Here is a 20,170-nt window from a genome sequence, read left to right as displayed (position 1 = left end):
GCTGAACAGTAGAACGTACACAGCTGTGCAGAAACACGACAGATTACCGATCCCGACAAGGAGGCAAAATACAGAAGGTCCTTCCACTTTTCTGCCGCTTTGATTGAAGCATTTGAAGCCCGTCAGAGCGCGACACGCCAAAAGCCCGAGCAAGCCAGCTAGACTAGTCCGACCCGACTCAGTCAATTCCTGGGCGCGTTCTGCTGTCCGCAAGACCGACAACCCGGCCAGACCCCATTATTGAGACGCTGTACCATATCGCCTAGTTTGAAAGCATTCCGCCCATTTCGTGCAACTGAGACTAAGAGCACCCGTCGAGTCTTCTGTTTGGCGCCAAAAAGGGGATCTTTTGTTTCCTGAGCGCGCGACCTGTGCATTCTTGTTGAGAATACACAAACAGAACCAACTGAGCTTCCTCGGGCCAGTTTGCTGCCCTGCGTTCCTGGCTGCAGACAGGTCTGCCGCACCTGCCGTTTTTGCACTCGCTTTTCTCGGCCCCGCGCCTTATCCGATCATTACGAAGCATTCGGCGCACGATTCGCAACAACAACCTCGGAACATTTCTGGTTGCTTCAGCAGGCGAGGGACTACGGCCTGCATGTCGCACATCTAATTCAAGGGAAATTGCGCACCTAATGCAGTGCATTCCCTCGAGAATACGGCAACCACGAATATCCGCCCATCATGGCCGCATGGTCAGCAGCGGGTGACGAGCCCCCCTCGTCGCCCATTCCTGGCTTCGCATTCCATAATGACCCGTTTGACGAATCGATCCCCTCCCCAATGAGGGACAGCACGCGCCAGCGTTTTGCAAACTTCGACCCCCAACTTCTCGCCCTTGGCCCCAATGCCTCACCAGAGCAAGCAAAACGAGCACTAGAAGCACATCTTGCCGAGACGGACCGCCGCATGGAGGAAGCCGGACGATTGGGCACTGCTCTAGTGGCCCAACGGCAAGAACTCGAGGACAGGCTACAGGAAGTTGTCGACCAGCAAGCCGAAGGCGAGCTTTCCGAAGAGCTCAAGGAGAAGCTTGTCGAGATCGAGCGCGATTACAATGAAGTCGCCAGGGAGACCGCGAGGGCTTTCTTGCCCAAGGCCCGCGTTCCAAGCAACGAGGCCGGTGAAGGATCACTTGCGCCTGAGGGCAAGGGTGGCAGGGTAAGCACATTAACTTTTCTGGTTGCAGAGAATCCTGGATCTACGAGAAAATGGACCACTAATCTTTTCTATGTTATAGCGGTCTATCAGCCCTTCCAAATTCGAAGCCCAGGCAATCGCATCTCCGTCAAAACTGGGCATCCCAAACCGCAAACTTCGAAACCAGCCCGCACAGCGTGTACACGATATCGAATTCGCGGCCGAGATCAGCACATCCTTGATCGCCCAAGTGCGGAATCTGCAATCAATACTTGCCGAGAAAGAAGAGGAGCTTCGTGACATCAAGGTCGAGAAGTCCAGGCTCGAGTATGACGCCGAAGGATTCCAGCAACGAGTCAAGGTCTTGGATGAGAGCGAGAGCAGATACAAGGACGAGAACTGGAGCCTCGAGACTCAAGTCCACGAACTCACGGCTGCACAAAGGGACAGTACCAACCGGGAAAAGAAACTCCAGCAAACCGTCAGTATACTCCAGGCCGAGAAGAATTCCGCGCAACGAGAGCTGGACGAGGCCAAGATGAACCACGCTAGATTGGCCGACGAGTACGCAGCTAGCATCAAAACTCATGATGTTGAGTTGGGCGCTGCGAAACGCAATCTTGTGATGGCTGATTCTGAGCGTCATGCGCTGAACCGGAAGATCGAGGACTTGACTGGCCAAAACCAAGAACTTGCAAAGGCGATATCATCGCAAAGGAGCAGAATGAGTGATCGACAGGAAGTCCTCGGCGGGAACGATGATGATTTCAAGACCGCCCATGGCGGAGATACTCCAGATGACTCGCCTCCCCCGTCACCTATCAAGGGCACACCTCTGCGACACACAATGCTCGAGTCTGAGACGCTCAAGACATCCCTTTCCCATGCCCAGCGAACTATCCAGAGCTTGAGAACCAACGTTCACAGGGAGAAGACCGAGAAGCTCGAGCTCAGACGTATGCTCCAAGATGCCCGGGATGAGCTGGAGAAGACTCGCCAAGATCCCATGCCTGAGAAGAGACGCCCCAGAAAGAGCGAAACCAAGGACTTCAAGAAGCCACCGCCGCGGCTGCTCGGTAATTTGCGTCCTGTTCGTAGCGAGATCTATATCGACGAGGAAGACTGGGAAGACCAGACGGACGACGGCACCATCACGAACAACCGTTCCTTCTCGACACAACGGTCAAGTGTTCCAGCAGTTGCCGAGAGCATCGAGACTGATGACTTCGAAACCGCTCATGAGACCAGCGATCAAGACCAAGAATTCGACACTGCCAACGATCGTAGCGGCGAAACCACGGATGACTTCCATACTGGCGCAGAGGACTTCTCCAGCTCCGACGATGCCATGACAGAAACAGATAGTCCCTCGAAGAACACGCTCAGAGGCCGCCGCCCACCGAGTCAAATGTATGCTCACAAGGGCTCTATAGACAGCACAGCTACGACAGATGACGAGTATGGCTTTGATGGGAGACGAACGCCCACCTCCCACCAGTTCCCGCCTCTTCAACCCAGGTTCCCTGTACGCGTTAGCCGAGGCGGTTTCAGGCGATCTCGACAGAACAGCGAGGATCCCAGCTTCAACAGTCCCGCAAGCTACACTCAAAGCAGCACTGCTACAACACCTCAGCAAGGCATTCAGAACCTGGCAGCTGAGCTAGGCGACTTCGATGGTAGTGACAATGAGTCGAACCGCTCTGCTACTCCCAGCAGGAGTATCTATAACTCGAGACCAGGATCTATCAAGAGCAGGACAATGTCTCCGCCACCACCTGTTCCTCCGGTGCCTGCGATGCCGCGTATGCTCATGGTCGAAAGCGGTATGATGACCGAGCCGCTTCCGGGGCTGTTTCCCATTGCTCATGGGACCGCGGTCGACCGGCATCTGTCCATGAACACAGTCATCAGCCAGTTCGCGCCTTCGGAGTATAGCGAGATTGGAACTCAGTACTTGGACGAAAACCTTGCCAAGTTCCCGTCGCCCCCTACCAGGGATATCGGTCTCTCTCACGAGGATGCCGAAAACCTCAAACAGGAGCATGCTAAACAGATCGAGCAACTGCACGCCGAAAACGCGACTGCCCACGCCACAGCTGTAGACTCGCTCAAGGCAAGCCATGCTGATGCGTTGAGCCGTGCCTTGGAGGAAGCCAAGTCTCGCCATGCGCAAGAAGTGGACAACATGAAGCTTTCTCACGCCGAGCTTGCCAACAAGTCCGCGGAAGCTTCTGCAGCACATGCCGCTGAGCTCGAGGCCCTCCGCACTGAGCATGAGGCCAAGATTGCTCAGATCGAATCGGAGCTCAAGGCCAAGCACTCTTCCGAGCTGGAGACTCTCAAGGCGTATCACGAGAATGAACTGATTTCTACCAAGAAGCAAAGTGATACAGCCCATGGAGCTGAGCTTGCCGCTCTTGTCGCTGCCCACGCAGCACAAATTGAGCTCGCCAAGAAGCAGCTGAGTGCAAGCCATGAAAAGGATCTCGACGAACTCAAGGCAGCACACGCGGAGCAGATCGACAAGTCAAAGCAAGGCAGTGACGAGGCCCATGCCGAGGAGCTTGAGAAGCTCAAGGCCGCTCATCTTGCACAGATCGATGAAGCGAACAACAAGCTGCAGGCGACTCACAGTCAGGAGCTTCAAGCCCTGAAGGCTGCCCATGCTACACAGGTGGAACAGTCCAAGGACGCTGCTACTTCTGCGCATACCGCGGAACTGGCCGCTCTTGCCGCTACTCATGCTGCCCAGCTGAAGTCGGCTAAGGCCGAAAGCGAGGACAGCCTGGCAAAGGAGATCGCATCTCTCAAGGCTGCGCATGAGGAACAACTACGCACTTCCCAGGCTGACTCGGATGCCCGCCTCGCCCGAGAACTCGAGTCTCTCAAGGCCACTCATGCCGAACAGCTGCAGTCCACCAAGACCGACGGTGATGCGACCCTGGCAAGAGAACTGGAGGCCCTCCAGACCAAGCATAGCCAGCAACTGAAATCTGCGCATGATGAGAGCGTTGCCCATCTGAACCGGGAACTGGAAAGCCTCAGAGTTGAGCATGCTAAACAGCTCGAAGAATCCAAGCAAGAAGCGCAGTCGGCCCAAGCTGCAGCGATTGCAGCTCTGGCTGCCTCTCATGCAAAGACTCTTGAAGAAGTGAAGGCAAAGAGTGAGAGCTCTCACCTCTCAGCCATCGACTCCCTCAAGGCTGCTCACTCTAAGGAGCTTGAGAACTTCAAGCACGAGAGTGATACCGCACAAGCCGCCGCCATCGCCGCTTTGACCGCGTCTCACGCAAAGGCAATTGCGTCAACCAAGGCTGATGCTGACGCAGAAATGGCCAAACAGCTCGACTCACTCAGGAAGTTCCACTCCCAAGAACTTGATTCACTTATGGATTCCCACTCCAAGGAACTTGCCTCGCTCAAGGAGAAACACTCTAGTGATCTTGAAGCACTCCGAGCTGAGCATACTGCCGCCAGTGCTCAAGAACTCGAAGGATTTAAGGCTGCTTTGTCCAAGCAAATGGAGTCGACCAAATCCGAGGGCGACGCTGCTCACTCGCAACAGCTCGAGGCGATCAATGCTGCTCACTCTGAGATCGTTGAGGCGCACAAGAGGGATAAGGCCGCAGCTGCCGCGGCTTTAGAATCTGCGAAGGCCAACCACGAGCGACAATTGGAGGCTGCGAAGGCTAACCACGAGCGAGAGCTGGAATCCTTGAGAAGCGAGCACGCGGCTGCCACATCCAAAGAAATTGGACATCTTTCCTCCAAGCATGAGGCTGAGCTTGCGGCTGCTACTGCCGCGCTTTTGGCCACCAAGGGCAAGGAGATTGATGAAATGCTCTCGTCGCACAACGACCAACTTGCGAACCTCAAGGAGGAGCACAAGGCATCCATGGCCAAATCTATGCAGCAAGCTTCTTCCGAACACGCTGCTCAGTTGGATGCACTGAAGGTTGAGTTGGCCGCCGTTAAGGCTAAGGAGTTAGAGGCGTTAGCATCTGCTCATGGAAGACAAGTAGAAGATCTACAAGCCGAGTACGCTGCCGCGAAGGCCAAGGACTTTGAAGACATGACTTCCAGCCATGAGAAACACGTCCAGGCTCTGCGTACCGAATCTGACAGTCTGAAGGCCAAGGAGCTCGAGGAGATGTCCAAGGCTCATGAGGAAGCCGTCAAGGCCCTCAAAGCTGAAGCTGCCGCGGCGAAGCTTGCAGCGCTTGAGGAACTCTCAGCTAGTCACGGGATCCATACCAAGTCGCTCGGCGCCGAAGCTGAAGCTCAGAAGGCTAAGGAATTGGACCAGCTTTCGGCCATGCATGCTGAACAGTTGAAGTCTCGACAGGCAGAACACGAAGTCACCATCGCCAAGCTGAAGGACGAAATGGCAGCAAGCCATGAATTGAAGCTGAAGGCGATTGGCACCGAAACCGGTGCCTCGCAGGCTAGGGAACTCGAGGCTCTGCGTGCAGCCCATGAAAAGGACCTGGCAGCTCTCCGGGACGAGCACGAAGCTTCGCGCGCCAAGGAGCTCGATGAGCTCAATCTGCGTCACAGTGGCCTCCTAGAGTCTCTCCGCACGGAGCATAAGACAACGCTAGACCGGGCCCTTGCAAACCTTAAGACAAGTCACGACAAGGATATTGATTCCCTTAACGGCACCCACGCTACGACCACCGCTGCTGCGCTTGAGGCACTGAAATCCAATCACTCGAAGCAACTGGATGTCTTGAAGTCGGAGCACGAAGCAAACCTGGCCCGTCATCTGGACAGCATCCGCGAGGAGCACAGACGCCAGCTCGAGGACCAGAAGTCCGGAAGCTTGGCCGAGAAGGAGAAGCTCGTTGCCGGCCATGCTTTGGAGCTAGAGGCGCTCCGAAAGTCACTTGCTGTGGCGAAACCCTCTCTAAACTACTCCACCGTCTCTGCGGTCTCTACCGAGCCTATTGAGCAGACCAATGGGGAGGCAGAGTCTCTTCGCAGCCCTAAGCGGGATGCGTTCATTATCCCTCGCGAGCTTGAACCGCAAACGCCCTCGGGCAGAAGAGGCAAGGACAAGAATGCCGTGCCATTCATTGCCGAGGATGAAACCCGCCAATCGCCCAGCTCTGCGATGGCAGGACCCGAGACACCTGAATCTCAGCGTCCCTTCAAGGAGATGTCCACTAACACTGACGCACGTCCTTCGCGGAAGCCACAGGTGCCAACATCAGACAATGGCTCTCAAACTGCTCTGACTTCGGAAGGCATCGAGCATCTGATGATGAAGAAGCCGCATCAGCGAACTACATCTTCGGACTCGGTGGTTCACACGCCATACGTCGCTACACCGGGATCACCCTTCCGTCACCAACGCCGCCCCTCCCAGGATAGTGCCCGTGGCGATTCTGGCCTTATCGCCGGAGCTGAGCCCATCCCCACGCGACGACCGGGAAGCTCGGCCAGCGCCCACAGCTCTATGCACCCTGTCCCACCTCTGCCTGCTAATCATAGGGAGGTCATCGAAGCGGCACGCACAGGCTCGTCAAGTGGACCTGGTGCTAAGGGCGCCATGGGACCCCCGCTGATGCCCGCCTCGGCCTACAAGAACAGACCTTGGACGCCGCGTGAGAACCGACCTATGTCGCCGGCATCGTTTGCCTCCCAGTCTCAGCCTCGTTTGGGCACACCCACACCTCGCGCAGGCCGGACGAACTCGGCACTAGGAAACGCCGATTTACACTCCTCTCCGTCACGAGTACCGGGCCGAAGTAGGCAATCGTCCCTCTCTTCGTTCACTTCCGAGATCGATACGCGTTTCAACACGAATGGCGGTGCTATGGGCGTCGATATGTCCGACCTCGCTGGCACTGATCCTCGCATGATCCAGGCCATTACCCAGACAATGATTGGTGAATACCTCTGGAAGTACACCCGCAAAGCAGGACGGGGCGAAATGTCCGAGAACCGCCACAGGCGATACTTCTGGGTCCACCCCTACACACGCACCCTGTACTGGAGCACTAGTGATCCTTCGGCCGCGGGCAAGACGGAACTACGAGCCAAGAGTGTTCCGATCGAAGCTGTCCGGGTGGTCTCCGACGACAACCCGATGCCACCTGGTCTGCACCGCAAGAGTCTGGTGATTATCTCGCCTGGACGAACTATCAAGTTCACATGCACCACTGGTCAACGCCACGAGACGTGGTTCAACGCTCTTTCTTACCTGTTGCTCCGAACGGGCGAAGAGGGCCAGGCCGATACGGAAGAGATTGCTGGTAACATTACTCAGGAAGATGTCAACGAGTTCAACCCAGCCGTGGACCGGAGACCGACCAATGGCACCCGGTCGCGGGCACCAGCATCGCTGTCGTCTTACAACTCGCGGACGACTAGGACGGAATCCCCAAACATCGATATGATGGCCATTCCGACTCTGACCCCAACACACGAGAGGGGTACGGCGCGACCTGGTACTATTGGGAGACTGAGCCGCTATGGTAGTGGACTCTTCAACAGCATGGGCCGCAAGAGCAGGACTGATCAAGACAATGCCATCTACGAGGCTAGCGAGGTTAATGACAGCGCCGAGGAGTTGCGCCAGATCATCGAGCAGCAGGACCGCGAGTCTGATAGGCTCGAGAATGTTCGCGCTTGTTGCGATGGTAAGTTCCCAAGAATCTGTCCCCACGATATTCTTCAGACTTGATTGCTAATAATGTACTAGGAAAACACGATGTTGGGACCCTGTCGCACAGCTCCAAGAGGAACCGACACAACTCCTCAAATCAGCTCAACGCACCACCACACAACCATGCTCACCCTGGGCGGTCCTCTACGCCCACCCCTTCGATACCTACTACTTTGAGGTCCCGGGGGTAAGCCGCTTACTCTCTAGACCTGAGTCCAGCAATTCCGCTGCCGACAAAAAAACCATGCATCATTACATGTTCGATAGCCTTTGGAAGTTAATACCACTCGAGCCAACCGACGCATGGATCTCTTTTTCGATTCAAGTCAATCGCTATATCTGCACTTTGAACAAGCCCCCGCCCCCATTTGAGTTATGAAGACCGCTTATGGACCCTGACGACGTCGACGACCTTTCCTGGTGTACATTGTTTTTTACTACTCTCACTGATTTCATCGTCCCTTTTTTTATTTGTGTGTCTTTCGATTCGGTTGATTGATCGACTTCACCCTGCAACTTAATCTCTATACCCTTGTATGCGTACAAGCTTGAATGGCTCGCGTTTGCGTTACAATCGACACTTGCCTTGCGGAGTTCGAGATGGCGTTCCAACTTTTTGACTTGACAGACTCCGGCCGCTCTTGTGTTTTTGTTCTCCCTGCTTGCTGCCTTTTCGGAGCGGGGCGTGGATGAGTGAGGCGGTTTGGATTGGCGGGTATTTAAGCAGGAAGGAACGGTTCAAGCATGCATGCGACACGGCATCACATTCCGTCGTACCTATCATCATCATCATATATCAGCGTTTCTCTTTTTCTGCTTTGAGCAAACTAAAAAAGTAGTTAGAGAAGCATGGCAGCGGTTGAATTGAGATCTTCTCTTTACATGTTCTTTTTGTTTGATTGATTACAGTGATGTCTCTGCCTTTCTGCTGTGACTCCGTGTCGTGCTCTTTCTCTCTCGTTCCCATTCCTCCCTCCCCCCTCTTTCCCTGCCTTTCGCCCGTAAAAGTGATAGAGATTGCTTACAGGAGGGAGGTAAGGTACACCAGGACTCTGCAGCTCGAAACAGCTATTTAGGCAAGGCAGTTTCTCAAGCAGCCGAGGGAATTCATTCGTCATGTATCATTAACCTTTTGCCTTAGTGCCTGTCTCCTTGCTGCACGTAAGGGAAAAAACACTGCGAAGGGATCAAATATTTAATCGATCTTTCGCATCACGGCTCAATGTTTGTTTTGCTCAAGCAAGCTCCAGGGGAAGTTTGGATGGTCCCTATTCTCTCAATTGGCTCGCTCTCCGGTGCGAGTAACATACACCCACCCTTTCCATATTGGAACCTTCAGAGAGCTATATGATATTCAGTATTTGTGTACTCTCTCTGTCTTGCAGACGCACACGAGCTGCACTGTTCCTTGCTGCTGCGAATAGTCCGTAAGCTGACTTCGTTTCGGAACACAACCAATCAGTGTTTTCTTTCCATTTTTTGGTTCCCTGATTAATAGAGTTGAACAGGAGCCGATGCGTCTCCTTAATTTCAAGGGGAGGTGGTAAACGGGTCAGGCATCCGCTCTATGTAGGGCGCGTCTGATTATGGCTGGCTCAGGGGGCGGATACGAGAGGCTTTGAGATAATATGAACCATGGAAACATCAAATCATGCGAAACTTCAAAATCATTCCTTCTTCTGTTTCTTTCTGTCTCTGCGTCTTTTCCTGTGGACAATCTATTTCCACCTACCTACTACTTACTCTACATGTCGTTTTCCTCCTGCTAGGTATATGACTCGCGAGGTATCTACCCTGAATTCATAGGTGTCTAATACTTACGAGCCGCAAAAGTCAGAAATTTCGTTCGAGAAACTGCTCAAATCATCATGCAACTCTTCACCACCACGACCACCCGCGTCATCGCCCTGGCGCTGGCCTTTGGCGCCGCCATTGCTGCCCCTGCACCCGCCGTCGGTACGTCGGCTGCTCTAGAGGAAGGGTATGTTCTGATTTTGCTCAATATTCCCTAACCCCAGCCATTGGTTTTGTCTGTGGAAAGGCGTTCATATCTGGGTGCCCTGCCCTGAATACGACGCATTTCCACTCACGACTACGGCAACTTTTACGTTTCTTCTCCCTATTGCGGTATTTGGTGCTAAGTCTCGCCCTATTTCACAACTGTCTAGTGTATGCCGCACATTCTTTCGCGAAGACCACTGCGCCGCCGCTTGCGACCACCCCTGCAAGCATGGGGACTTGACCTGGCTATGCTGTTGAAGGGCTAGGGACGGGTGTTTTCGTATGGACGGATACTTCAAGGCGAAGATGGTTGCAACATACTGCCTCTTATAGAGCCTCATTTGTTAGGCACGAGGGATATATCACAGATCATTGACATCCTATTTGGTTTCTCAGATTGAGAGAATAAGAGAATATGAGCCTCCCCCCTGCCTCTGGAGCAGGTTCCTTACCGATATGTGGGCTTAAACAAGAGGACATTGTATCCAATAGCGTCGATACTCTCAGAACCGTTCCCCAACACGTACGCCTTCTTTAGTTTAGCGCAGGTTTCTTGTTAGTACATCATGCCTGATGAGCTAGTTAAAGTGGGAAAAGGACCGCCCACGTGTTAGCAAGATGGCAATATATATATGGGATGATTTCGTCCACGAAAATGCACAAATTTCGTCCGAGGCACCACATACATACACATCCACGAACCGAAACACTACCATCCGCCCATTCGATCCCAAGATGCATTTCACCTTCACCTCGATCTGCGTCGCGGCCATGGCCACGGTCCTCGGCACCGCCTCCTCCGCCGTCGCCGTGCCGACCGCCGCCCACCCGACGCCGCTGCCCGGTGCCGCCGATGTCGCCACCCGCTCTGATCTCTCCCAGTCCAGTTACCATATCCCCTGGGGTCGCCGGCAAGCGGGGATTGGATCGGCCAAGGACGTCGCCGACTGCGACGGCGACTTCGCCACTGTCGCCGACTGCGGAAAGGCGTGCGACTGGGACGCCGGTCGCCAGTGCGTCACCACCATCGACATCGACAGCCGCTCGGTGAAGACCAGCTGTTGTCGGCGGGTTGAGTGAGCACGGACACTGGGGCATGAAGAGGAAAGACCCGGGAGGGTTTCCATGTCGCCTGTTTCTCTTCAAGAGGCCCCTGTGCTGTGCAACGCAGCTCCTGAACGGATGGATGCGTCCGATGCTGCCATTATCGAGGGTGGCATGCCCTGGGAAGTCGGTCAAGCTGCCCAGATCAAGCTGTAAAGTTTCTTCCGCTGCAGCAAATGGGCCGTTTCCAACGCATTTTGGGTCTGTCATTGGGTCTGTCATTGGGTCTGTTATTGGGTCGGTCATCTATCTTACTACTACGCCTAGAACATGGAAGCAGGAAACACCTGGAATAAAAGCAACACTCTTTCCCCCCCCTGTCTTCATCCAACCTGTCTCGGTTTCACTTGTTCCCCTTAACCGTAGAGGCCCAGAGAAAGAGAGTTTGGTGACAACATTTTACAACTCATCCCTGACACTGCTACTGCTGCTGCCCTCTGGCGCCGCCTCGGCCAACTTTAGGCTCTCCACCCGGATCGTGAACTGCATCTCGCGCTCCTGCTTTGCCCGAGTCGGGGTCGTGTGCTCCGTGACCCAGCCCACGACGGCGCCGTCCCCCACTTCGGGGGTGTACTTGGCAAGATCGAGAAGTGTATCTTCCACCAGGTTAGCACATTTCCATGCAAAGTTGCTGGTCCCAGTTCGGGGAGGAAATTGAAAAGAGAACATACTCGAACAATCACTGCTCTCAGCCACCCACAGCGGCAGCGTCTCGTAGATGGCGCCCGGCGCGAAGATGACGACCTTGTGGTCCTTGGGCGCGCGCGCCTTGCGGTAGACGGCGAAGAGGCCCTTGCCCGAAAGGTCCTCCTTCTTCTTCTCCGCCTTCTTCTCCTCGTCACTTTTCGATTCTTTCTTTTTCTGCTTGGCCTGCTCGTCGATCCAGGCCCGCACGGCCCCCGGAACGTCGTCCCACTCCATCAGCACGACGTTGCGGTCGTAGCCGTGCGGGTCCAGGCCGTCCCAGCTGCCAGGGTACTCGCGGCCCTGGAAGAAGGCCTTGAGGCGGTCGGCGTAGGGGCCCAGACCTAGCGGCGGGGCCTCCTTGAGGTCGTCTAGGAGGTACTGGTGCGCCTTGAAGGAGCGGGTGGCGCTGCACGACGGTTTCAGCAGAAGGTCAGGGGCGGCAGCGGTATCTCCTGAGAAGGGGTTCTTCCAGCGGAAGTCCTTGGTTGCCGTCGCGGCCCCGTGGCTGGTCGGTCGCTCGGCTGCTTGGTTGGGGTCCCCGAAGCCGATGTTGATGCTTTCCTGTGCCGAGACGGGGCTGCTGAGGAAGAATAAGGAGCAGATGAGGGCGGTGGCTACTTTGGAGGCCATTGTGTGGATGGCAAGTGATGCCGCGAGTTGTTATGTAAAGGGGAGACTTGCTAGACGAATATCGACCACAGAAATCAAACTTATTGAGTGAAGCGAGCCATCCATCATGGTAGAGCTTTGCTTCTTTTAAGAAGACTGGCCGACTTTTTCTTGATGTTAAACTGTCCTTATCGGAGCCGTCCTCCGTACTTCCAGATTCGAAGCTCGGCAACGAAGCCTTCAATTGCGAATTGGGCCATGCGGTGCGGAGAAATTGGGGTAGCTCCACGTTCAGGGGTTAGGTGCTGTGCGGGGGTGCCTTAATTCGACTTCTTCATCCTGGCCAGAACCACTGTGGAGTTTCTGATGATGGACAATGGCTCTCGAATGGCCATGGGGCGATGCGTATCTTTCACCGTGTTCGAAGCAAGTCAGGCTGGCTGACCGAGTTGCCCTGCCAGTCAGCCTAAGCCCCCGCCGAAAATGGAACTTCTGTTCCGGGCGTGCATGAGGCCAATTGGCGTCTACGTCGCGACGCCATTGGCGGTTTGATTTTTGAGGTGTCTCATCGCGGCATCGAAGATAATTGGATAGTAATTTGGCCTCACTGGCTGTGCTAACAGCGAGCAGCGCAAATCACCCCTTCCGCCGTTCTACATAAGTCGCCTTGCGGCAGCCTGGAGGGCCATGCTTTGACTCCTGCTTCTTTCCATCTACCATTGACCTCTGCGCTGCCTAGCAGTGGGCTGAGTTTTGACTTGCTCGACAGAGCTTTGCTGCACTTTCTATATTCTGTTCTGAGTGAAGAGCGCCCGCGGGATTAGTCCCGCGGCCTCCCCATTCAATCTCAACACCATGATTATCATGTAGCGCGCAGTAAGTCTGCTGCAGCTGGGCGGTTCACAACCCCTCCCGTCTTCTTTGAGGAAACTTTCGACGAATTCGGCAACTATCGAGAAGATGGCCCCATCTTTGGAGAATTTTCGTGCACTTCGGTGGAAGCAGGGCTCGGCCACGAATGGCGGACCAATCAGTTTGCATCGCGGTACTTGTCGGATGCAAACCGCGATCCAGGCATTAAACCAGGCCTTCTGGTCTCCAACAGCCTCTCCACCACTTATGAGCCGCATTTTGTATTGATCGGAAACCATGATCTCGACAGCACCACTCCCATAGTTCTGGAAGGCGATTTGTTAGAAAGCATAAGCACTAATTCAACACCATCACCCCTTTCCCCTACCCTTTCGACCCACCAACTTGACACTGCGTCCACCCCACCAAGCAGTGCCCAATCCGCAAGCCCCGAGACCGATCTCAGCCCTGTAATAGCAGTTTCCGATGCGGCATCCCAAGTTACGCCACTGTCAGTCATCTCGTCGCCCGAGCACGTCATTTGCCATTATAACGACAACAAATGTCTGAAGGGCTTCCCGGATGACATCACTCTAAGGTTAGCTTACAAGTCCACCCATTCAATTCTCATGATTGAACATGTGCTCACTCATGTTTACCTCAGTGACCACATAAACAAGTGTCACAAGTATCCCTGTCAGCTGGGTTGCACAAATGTGGGATTCCTCTCGACACGGGATCGGACCCGGCATCATAATTCGCAGCTGCACACGGAAGCCGCCAATGACAACCTCGATGGCCATGGGCAGCAGTACGGCTGCGCCTGTGGTCGCTGGTTCTCTCGGCGCGACAATTATCTACGCCACGTGAGGCCATGCATACCCGCGCAAAGCGGCACTTACATTTGTGGTAACTGCGGAATTGGGAAACACGAAGTCAAAGAAGATCATCTGGCACATCTCGACCAGTGTCAGAAGCGCCGTGGGAGAAAGCGAAGGTCAAACATGGTGGGCAGTTGAATTAAGGAACAGGAACATCAATCTTAGGCCATTCGCAACAAACCGTTTTATGGATTCGCCTTGTCTGGCTGAATGCTAGTCCACAGGAAAGATAACCGTCAAGAGTCCATCACTTAAGCGACCAGACGGACTTTAATGTTGGGGTAGGCATTCAGCAAAGTGACTCGGCCGTGGGTAAATTCGTTCGGAGCCACCAACAAAAAGAATCAAGAGAGCGTATCACAACAGCTGCACAGAGCTTCTACGGTTTGGATAATCAAAGCCATAAGGGCACGCCGAAGGATCACAGGATAGGGTTCTCTTTTATTTGTCGGATGTTTTTACTCATGTCCAATAGATGACAGGCTCTCGGGCCAGTCCGCATTTCCTTTACACACCTGTTCCCTTCATTTGCGCAGTTGGTGTTGCAGTTTTTTTCACTGCGGTCATTGGTTCTGCAGTTTTTTCTGTAATTACTTTCTGTAAACTCCTCTGTCGACACTCTTTATGTTCCTTGTCTTTGTTCATGATTTTCTTTGGCTTGAGGATAGTTTCCTCCTCACGGGTATTAACACAGTCGCAAGGCTAATACCATCGCTCTCTACTATTAAATCAGTTATTTTACTGAGGAGCTTTAATATAAAATCTGAAAAAAAAAAGACTCTTCACTTGAGACCACTTGTATCGTCGTGAATAGTAAAGGGATGAGAAGCTGTGAGTATAAACAGTAGCGATCCCTAAATAACCTATGCAATCAGCTCGTTTGCAATTCATTGACCCTACCGGGGAAAGGGGCAGTGCTGGTGATGGTAGGTCTGCACCTAGAGCTCACGTAGCCTCCAAATGCCTGTCGACGAAGTCGTGCGAGACAGATATGAAGCCACCACATGTCTAAGTAAGTCTGGCTCTCTTTCGTCATCGCTTGTGTTTGGAAGTGTGCCATTATTGTAAGTCGCGACACTGGTGACAGTTTGCATGTACGCAAGTTTGACACCGCCACCATCAGCTGTGACAGCAATGGGTACAGCCGCCCGGTGAGATAGATAATCTTGGAAATACCGGGCTGTGCTTTCAACTCCAAATTGGCCTCGATTGCCACCACGGTGCGGGGTATTTCATCAAGGCTGACAGCCTGACAGCACACTTGTAGGCATGGTTCAATGATTGATCCTACTTATGGTACATATAACCTGGGATCTAACCAGGTAGTGCCCATGCATCACTATCCCATGGAATTTCCACGGAGAAATGGTGTCCAAACAAAGGGATCTTGACCGGGAAGAATCCTGTTTGTTGCTCTCCCCGTCTAATATCTCATGGAACAGTTTGTCGCATTGCCCTAGTCAAGACGCGAAAAGCGACCGGACCCAAGGATATTTGCTCTCCAATTCTGACAGGTAAGCAAACGCCTACCTGGCGAGCCTATCCATGATCAGACACCGAACTTATTGACAGGATTAGCAGTGAAGCCTCCGATGACGATCGAGGTGGTTTCTATGAAGTTAAGCACCGGCTTAATAATGTCGCGCAAGATCAGCTAGTCGCCTATGAATCTTACATGGGTGCGGTTCTCGGAGGCCAATTCCAACTGGGTGCTATAGTTCGCGAGGAGAGCTGGGACAAGAGAGTGTATGCAGTCCGGCCTCTTATGAGCCCATGCTGGAAGCTGGAGGCCACTGCATTCCGCCTCGCGGGACTCCCCAGAAAGCTTCTAGAATCGCGCAAGCGACAACTCTCCCGATTGAAAGCCCGAAGCTTATGCTATATCGACCAAGCCGGCATGAAATTCATTGTCCACGAACCTCGCCACTCAGCAAAATTGCCCAGCAGTGCCCAATCACATAAGGCGGGGTTTGTTCTTGACCCATCTGAGTTCCCCATGTTAGAGCAGCGTGAAGGCTTCGCTACCCCCTTGTCAACAACAGGGGACTTGTGGGCGCGGATTGCCGCACATATGATTCAATCCCCGACCAGCAACGATGTACCCGATATTGCTGCACTTGACTTCCCTGGGAACATGAGCGACGGGACCACCACAGAGGATACTCAACTTCACCTAACGGGTGTCAATCAACAGTTCAGACAGCGGCCTAAAAGGAAGCGACGACACGGAAAATCAAAGGTTCCGCTAGAACGACCTCCGACGAACGGTGAAGTAGCGCCGGAGCCTGACTATGAACTCATTCTCCGTATCCTTGCCTCGAGATGTGTTTCCGAACAGGCGCTAGTCGACAACTACAAATTAATCCCGGACGCACTCGCAACATTGACTACTAGCGCCGACAGCATAACGAGAAGCCGAATTGTCGCGGTTAGGTGGCTGGCGGCAGCGGCGAAGGTAGAAGGGACTGTAACAGACCTACTTCTGCTTCAATTGGAAGCACAGGCAAAGAGGGCCGAATGTAACTTGACGTTAGGTGCTGCGTGTCTCAAGAACACAGTCTCCAAGATCGACTACATAATGGACCGGTATCTTAATCTACTAAAGGCTGATTTGAACGCTGGGAACATTGAAGGTGGGATACCAGGGCAATCTAGGGGGCCTTGGTATGTTTGAGATGAGGTCTCTTGTATAGTGAGCATTGGCAGTCGGTTGGAATCATTCTGATTATAGCTAGTGTAGCGCCCTTAGATTTCTACTGAAAGATCTTTCACGATCTAGATGTATTTTTACATAGTCTTACATGCCAGACCGACATCTAATCTCATAGATTGCCAGTGGGCAAAGATTCCTCGGCGACACATGAGTTGAATCTTGCTGATCGGATATCATATAATAGTGTATATGTTCAATGATATAACCACTTTTGTGCAACATTTTGTTAAGTAAAGTGCTCCTATATTGTGTGTGCAACGAAGACCAGGGAGTTATCACTGAATGGATTATTAGTCTTTTCCAAACGTTCCGGAAGGAAGCTCGAGTTGGTATGGACCTGTTCCTGTAAGGATCAGTCTCAGATCATGGAGGTCCGCATATAACGTATATGAGAGTTTACCGAAGAGGTCTCCATCTTCAACTCGAATTGGTCCAGCGTACTAGGTTATATTATATCAAATGCTATAGTAACATAGATCAAGCTCTTGGTCGGTCAGGCTTCGCAAATGTCAACTATCGAACAATTGAAAAATACAACAGCCTTTGATCTCGAAGTGACCTAAGTTCCTGCCCATGGGACTCGCATGACGCAAGGTGAGACAATGATAACATAACCACGTGTGAGATCTTCATTCATCCATGCTTCGAGTACTGATTTGCCAAGACATACATGCATCCTTTTTCCTTCTTTCTAAGGCTAGTGAGCGATGGCCAACCGGACCAAGGCGTGGGGACGAGACAGTCTCAGATTCCGCCGGGTTAGACTCCGAGGCTTGTGAGACATGTAGATGCTTAGGGTAATGGTTCCTGACTGCAACGACACCGAAATGTGGGATCAGCACACAACATAAACAACGGGCGCGGCCGCTCAGATCTCGTTTCCTGAATTTACGAATGATTCCTGCCCGCGGGATAAGACCCCCCGGAATGCTAGAAGTGCCAAACCCATTGCCGCAAAGGAAGTTACCATTTCGTTGAACACGACTGGCCTCGTAAAACGCTTGCTCTGTGTCCCCTACAAATACCCCGCCTTGGAATTACGAAAGTAGGTGCTAGCTTGGCCACCTCTTGGCTCCTCTCCATATCACCTGGCAGCCAATCTTCACACGATGGGTGCACTGGACGTCTTCTTCCCAGCGGCGTTGCTGCCCTCATGGGTTACCTTTTTGCTGGTCCCGGCCGCGACATACCTGGCCGTGATCTTCTACAGATTGACCTTTCATCCGCTGGCGGGATTCCCAGGCCCCAAGATTGCAGCATGCACGGGTCTCTATGAAGCGTACTACCAATGTTTCAAGGAGGGTGGAGGCCGTTACTGGGTCGAGGTTGAGCAGATGCACCGGCAATACGGTAAGAACCCCCTCATAAATGTTGCTACAGACCTCTAGTTGTCTCATACACTCTCGCATCTATCTAGGCCCCATCGTCCGCATCAACCCCCGCGAGGTGCACATCTCGGACTCGCAGTGGAACGACGTGTACAAGTACTCGTCCAAGGCGTCGAAGCCCAAGTGGTTCTACTTCCGCTTCTTCGGCAAGTTCCCCAGCACCAACGTGGCCGAGTCGCACGAGCTGCACCAGCTGCGGCGCGGGCCCCTCAACACCTACTTCGCCTCCTCCAACATCCAGAAGTACATCCCCATGGTCACGTCGCTGATCGACAAGCTCGTCGACCGCGTCCACGCCCTCGAGGGCCGCTCCGTCAGCTTGAGCGACGCCTACCGCTGCCTCGCCACCGATGTCGCTACCGGCTTCGCTTTCGGCAAGCCCTTTGGCAACTTGGACGAGCCGACCTTTGACCGCGAGTTCAACTTGAGCGTTCGCACTGTCGTCAAGGTCAGCACCTTCAGTCGCCATGCCTACGGTCTGCTGCTGCCCGTCTTGCACAGCATGCCCGAGCGCTTCGCCCGGAAGATGAACCCGGCCTTCGGGGAGGGTCAAGTGGTTGATGGAGGTGAGACAAGACTCATGTTCGATGATGAGACGGCAATTGGATAAGAACTGACAAACATGCAACAGACCATGCAATCCTGCGTGCGCCGCTCCATGGACAAACCCATCGCCGCCCCAGGCACGAACCCGGACGTGGTGCAGACGCTGATGGCGTCGAACCTGCCGGCGCACGAAAAGACGTTCCCGCGGCTCTTCTCGGAGACGCGCAGCGTCATCATGGCCGGGACCGAGACGACGGGCAGCCTGCTGGTGGCCATCACGGCCTACGTCCTCAACCACCCGGACAAGATGGAGAAGCTGCGCGCGGAGCTCGGCCAGGCCGAGAAGGCCAAGGGCGGCGCGGCGCTGCAGTACTCGGACATCCGCGAGCTGCCCTACATCACCGGCGTCGTCAACGAGGGCCTGCGCCTGGCCAACCCCACCCCGACGCGACTGCCCCGGACTTGCCCGGACCAGGATCTGACGTATGGGAGTTATGTTATACCCAGAGGCGTAAGTTTTCTTCTTTCTTTATTTGAATTTGCAAGGCACTGGTTGAAGCCAGTTCGAGCCAAACAACGTTCGAGTTGTACCAAACATGCTCGCCCCCCCTTTTCCTTCTCGACCCCACTCTGACCGAAGTGTACCTACTTCAACCAAAACTAATCCTTCTTGGGGGGATGGGTTTCACAGACCACCATCTCGACCTGCGTGCAAGACGTGCACAACGACCCCGCCATCTTCGACAGCCCCGCCGAGTTCCGGCCGGAGCGGTGGACGGACCCCAAGGAGCGGCGGCGGCTGAACCGGTACCTGCTGCCGTGGGGCCGGGGGATGCGGCTGTGCCTGGGCATGGAGCTGGCCACCATCGACACCTACATGACGGTGGCGCGCCTCTTCAGCCCGAGCTGCCCCTTCCGCCTGCGTCTGCACGACACCCGCGACGAGGACTGGAAGATCTACCACGAGTTCTTCTCCGGGTTTCCCAAGGGCAAGGGGCTCGAGGTCATGGTCACGTCGTCGGACAGCGGCAGCAAAATGATGTACTGAGATCTCTCGGCGAGGGGAAGGAAATGGGAACGAGAGGAGAAGGGTTGAAAGTAGCTTGATTTTGGGGGTTGTCGGATGTGGCGTCAGAGCATGGGCTTAGTTTGTCTTAGTAGATCCCAGTCAGTGTCGCTCAGGTTAGCTTCCCAAGTCTGTGGTTATAACGGAGTGGACCTTAATTTGAAGTGAACTATTCCGTACAAATAAAGACAGACCTAGACCTGGACCTGACTGCATCGTAAGTTGTCGAGGTTTAGCTTCCATCATTCTCGAAACACCCAACGCATTCTTCGAGAATGGTATGCAAGAACTTGACTAGGGGCGGTGGCCAATCAGATCCTTGGTGATGACAAAGCAACCGCTGAGATGGGCAGCACAGTAATTAACGAGTACTCAGGAAGAGCTCGCCGACCAAAGAAGAGCAACTTAATGTAGATAAAACGAAAAGCCATTACGAAATCCGGGTTTTCCTTAAACGTTAGTAAACCCAGGCCAACTCGTGCCCAGCTGTTTCCAAACTCCCCCAAACCTAAG

General features: G+C 53.8%; 5 protein-coding genes across 5 annotated transcripts; 4 read left to right on the top strand and 1 right to left on the bottom strand.

Moving 5' to 3' along the window:
• Nucleotides 1-684: 684 nt before the first annotated feature.
• Nucleotides 685-8,001, top strand: PG985_010563 (anucleate primary sterigmata protein A; the record flags this gene model as incomplete). Its single annotated transcript, XM_066830331.1, has 3 exons — nt 685-1,161; nt 1,241-7,784; nt 7,847-8,001. The coding sequence occupies 3 exons, from the start codon at nt 685-687 to the stop codon at nt 7,999-8,001; spliced, it is 7,176 nt and encodes a 2,391-aa protein (XP_066681013.1).
• A 2,545-nt stretch (nt 8,002-10,546) lies between these two features.
• PG985_010562 (uncharacterized protein) lies at nt 10,547-10,891 on the top strand (the record flags this gene model as incomplete). The annotated part of the gene is made up of 1 exon (XM_066830330.1): nt 10,547-10,891. One exon carries the CDS (start codon nt 10,547-10,549, stop codon nt 10,889-10,891), a length of 345 nt encoding a protein of 114 aa, XP_066681012.1.
• Nucleotides 10,892-11,314: 423 nt separating this feature from the next.
• On the bottom strand, nt 11,315-12,232 carry PG985_010561 (uncharacterized protein; the record flags this gene model as incomplete). The annotated part of the gene is made up of 1 exon (XM_066830329.1): nt 11,315-12,232. The coding sequence occupies one exon, from the start codon at nt 12,230-12,232 to the stop codon at nt 11,315-11,317; it is 918 nt and encodes a 305-aa protein (XP_066681011.1).
• Nucleotides 12,233-14,904: 2,672 nt separating this feature from the next.
• Nucleotides 14,905-16,618, top strand: PG985_010560 (uncharacterized protein; the record flags this gene model as incomplete). Its single annotated transcript, XM_066830328.1, has 3 exons — nt 14,905-14,956; nt 15,032-15,095; nt 15,517-16,618. The coding sequence occupies 3 exons, from the start codon at nt 14,905-14,907 to the stop codon at nt 16,616-16,618; spliced, it is 1,218 nt and encodes a 405-aa protein (XP_066681010.1).
• A 1,148-nt stretch (nt 16,619-17,766) lies between these two features.
• Nucleotides 17,767-19,639, top strand: PG985_010559 (uncharacterized protein; the record flags this gene model as incomplete). Its single annotated transcript, XM_066830327.1, has 4 exons — nt 17,767-18,007; nt 18,075-18,601; nt 18,677-19,102; nt 19,283-19,639. 4 exons carry the CDS (start codon nt 17,767-17,769, stop codon nt 19,637-19,639), a joined length of 1,551 nt encoding a protein of 516 aa, XP_066681009.1.
• Between the last annotated feature and the right edge of the window lie 531 nt (nt 19,640-20,170).

Source organism: Apiospora marii (assembly GCF_038362585.1).
Source record: "Apiospora marii strain CBS 49790 chromosome Unknown utg000007l_segment0_segment0, whole genome shotgun sequence".
In the NCBI taxonomy this organism is placed as follows: Eukaryota; Fungi; Ascomycota; class Sordariomycetes; order Amphisphaeriales; family Apiosporaceae; genus Apiospora; species Apiospora marii.
Note: the sequence above shows the minus strand (reverse complement) of the source record. Positions and strands in the feature narration are given on the sequence as shown.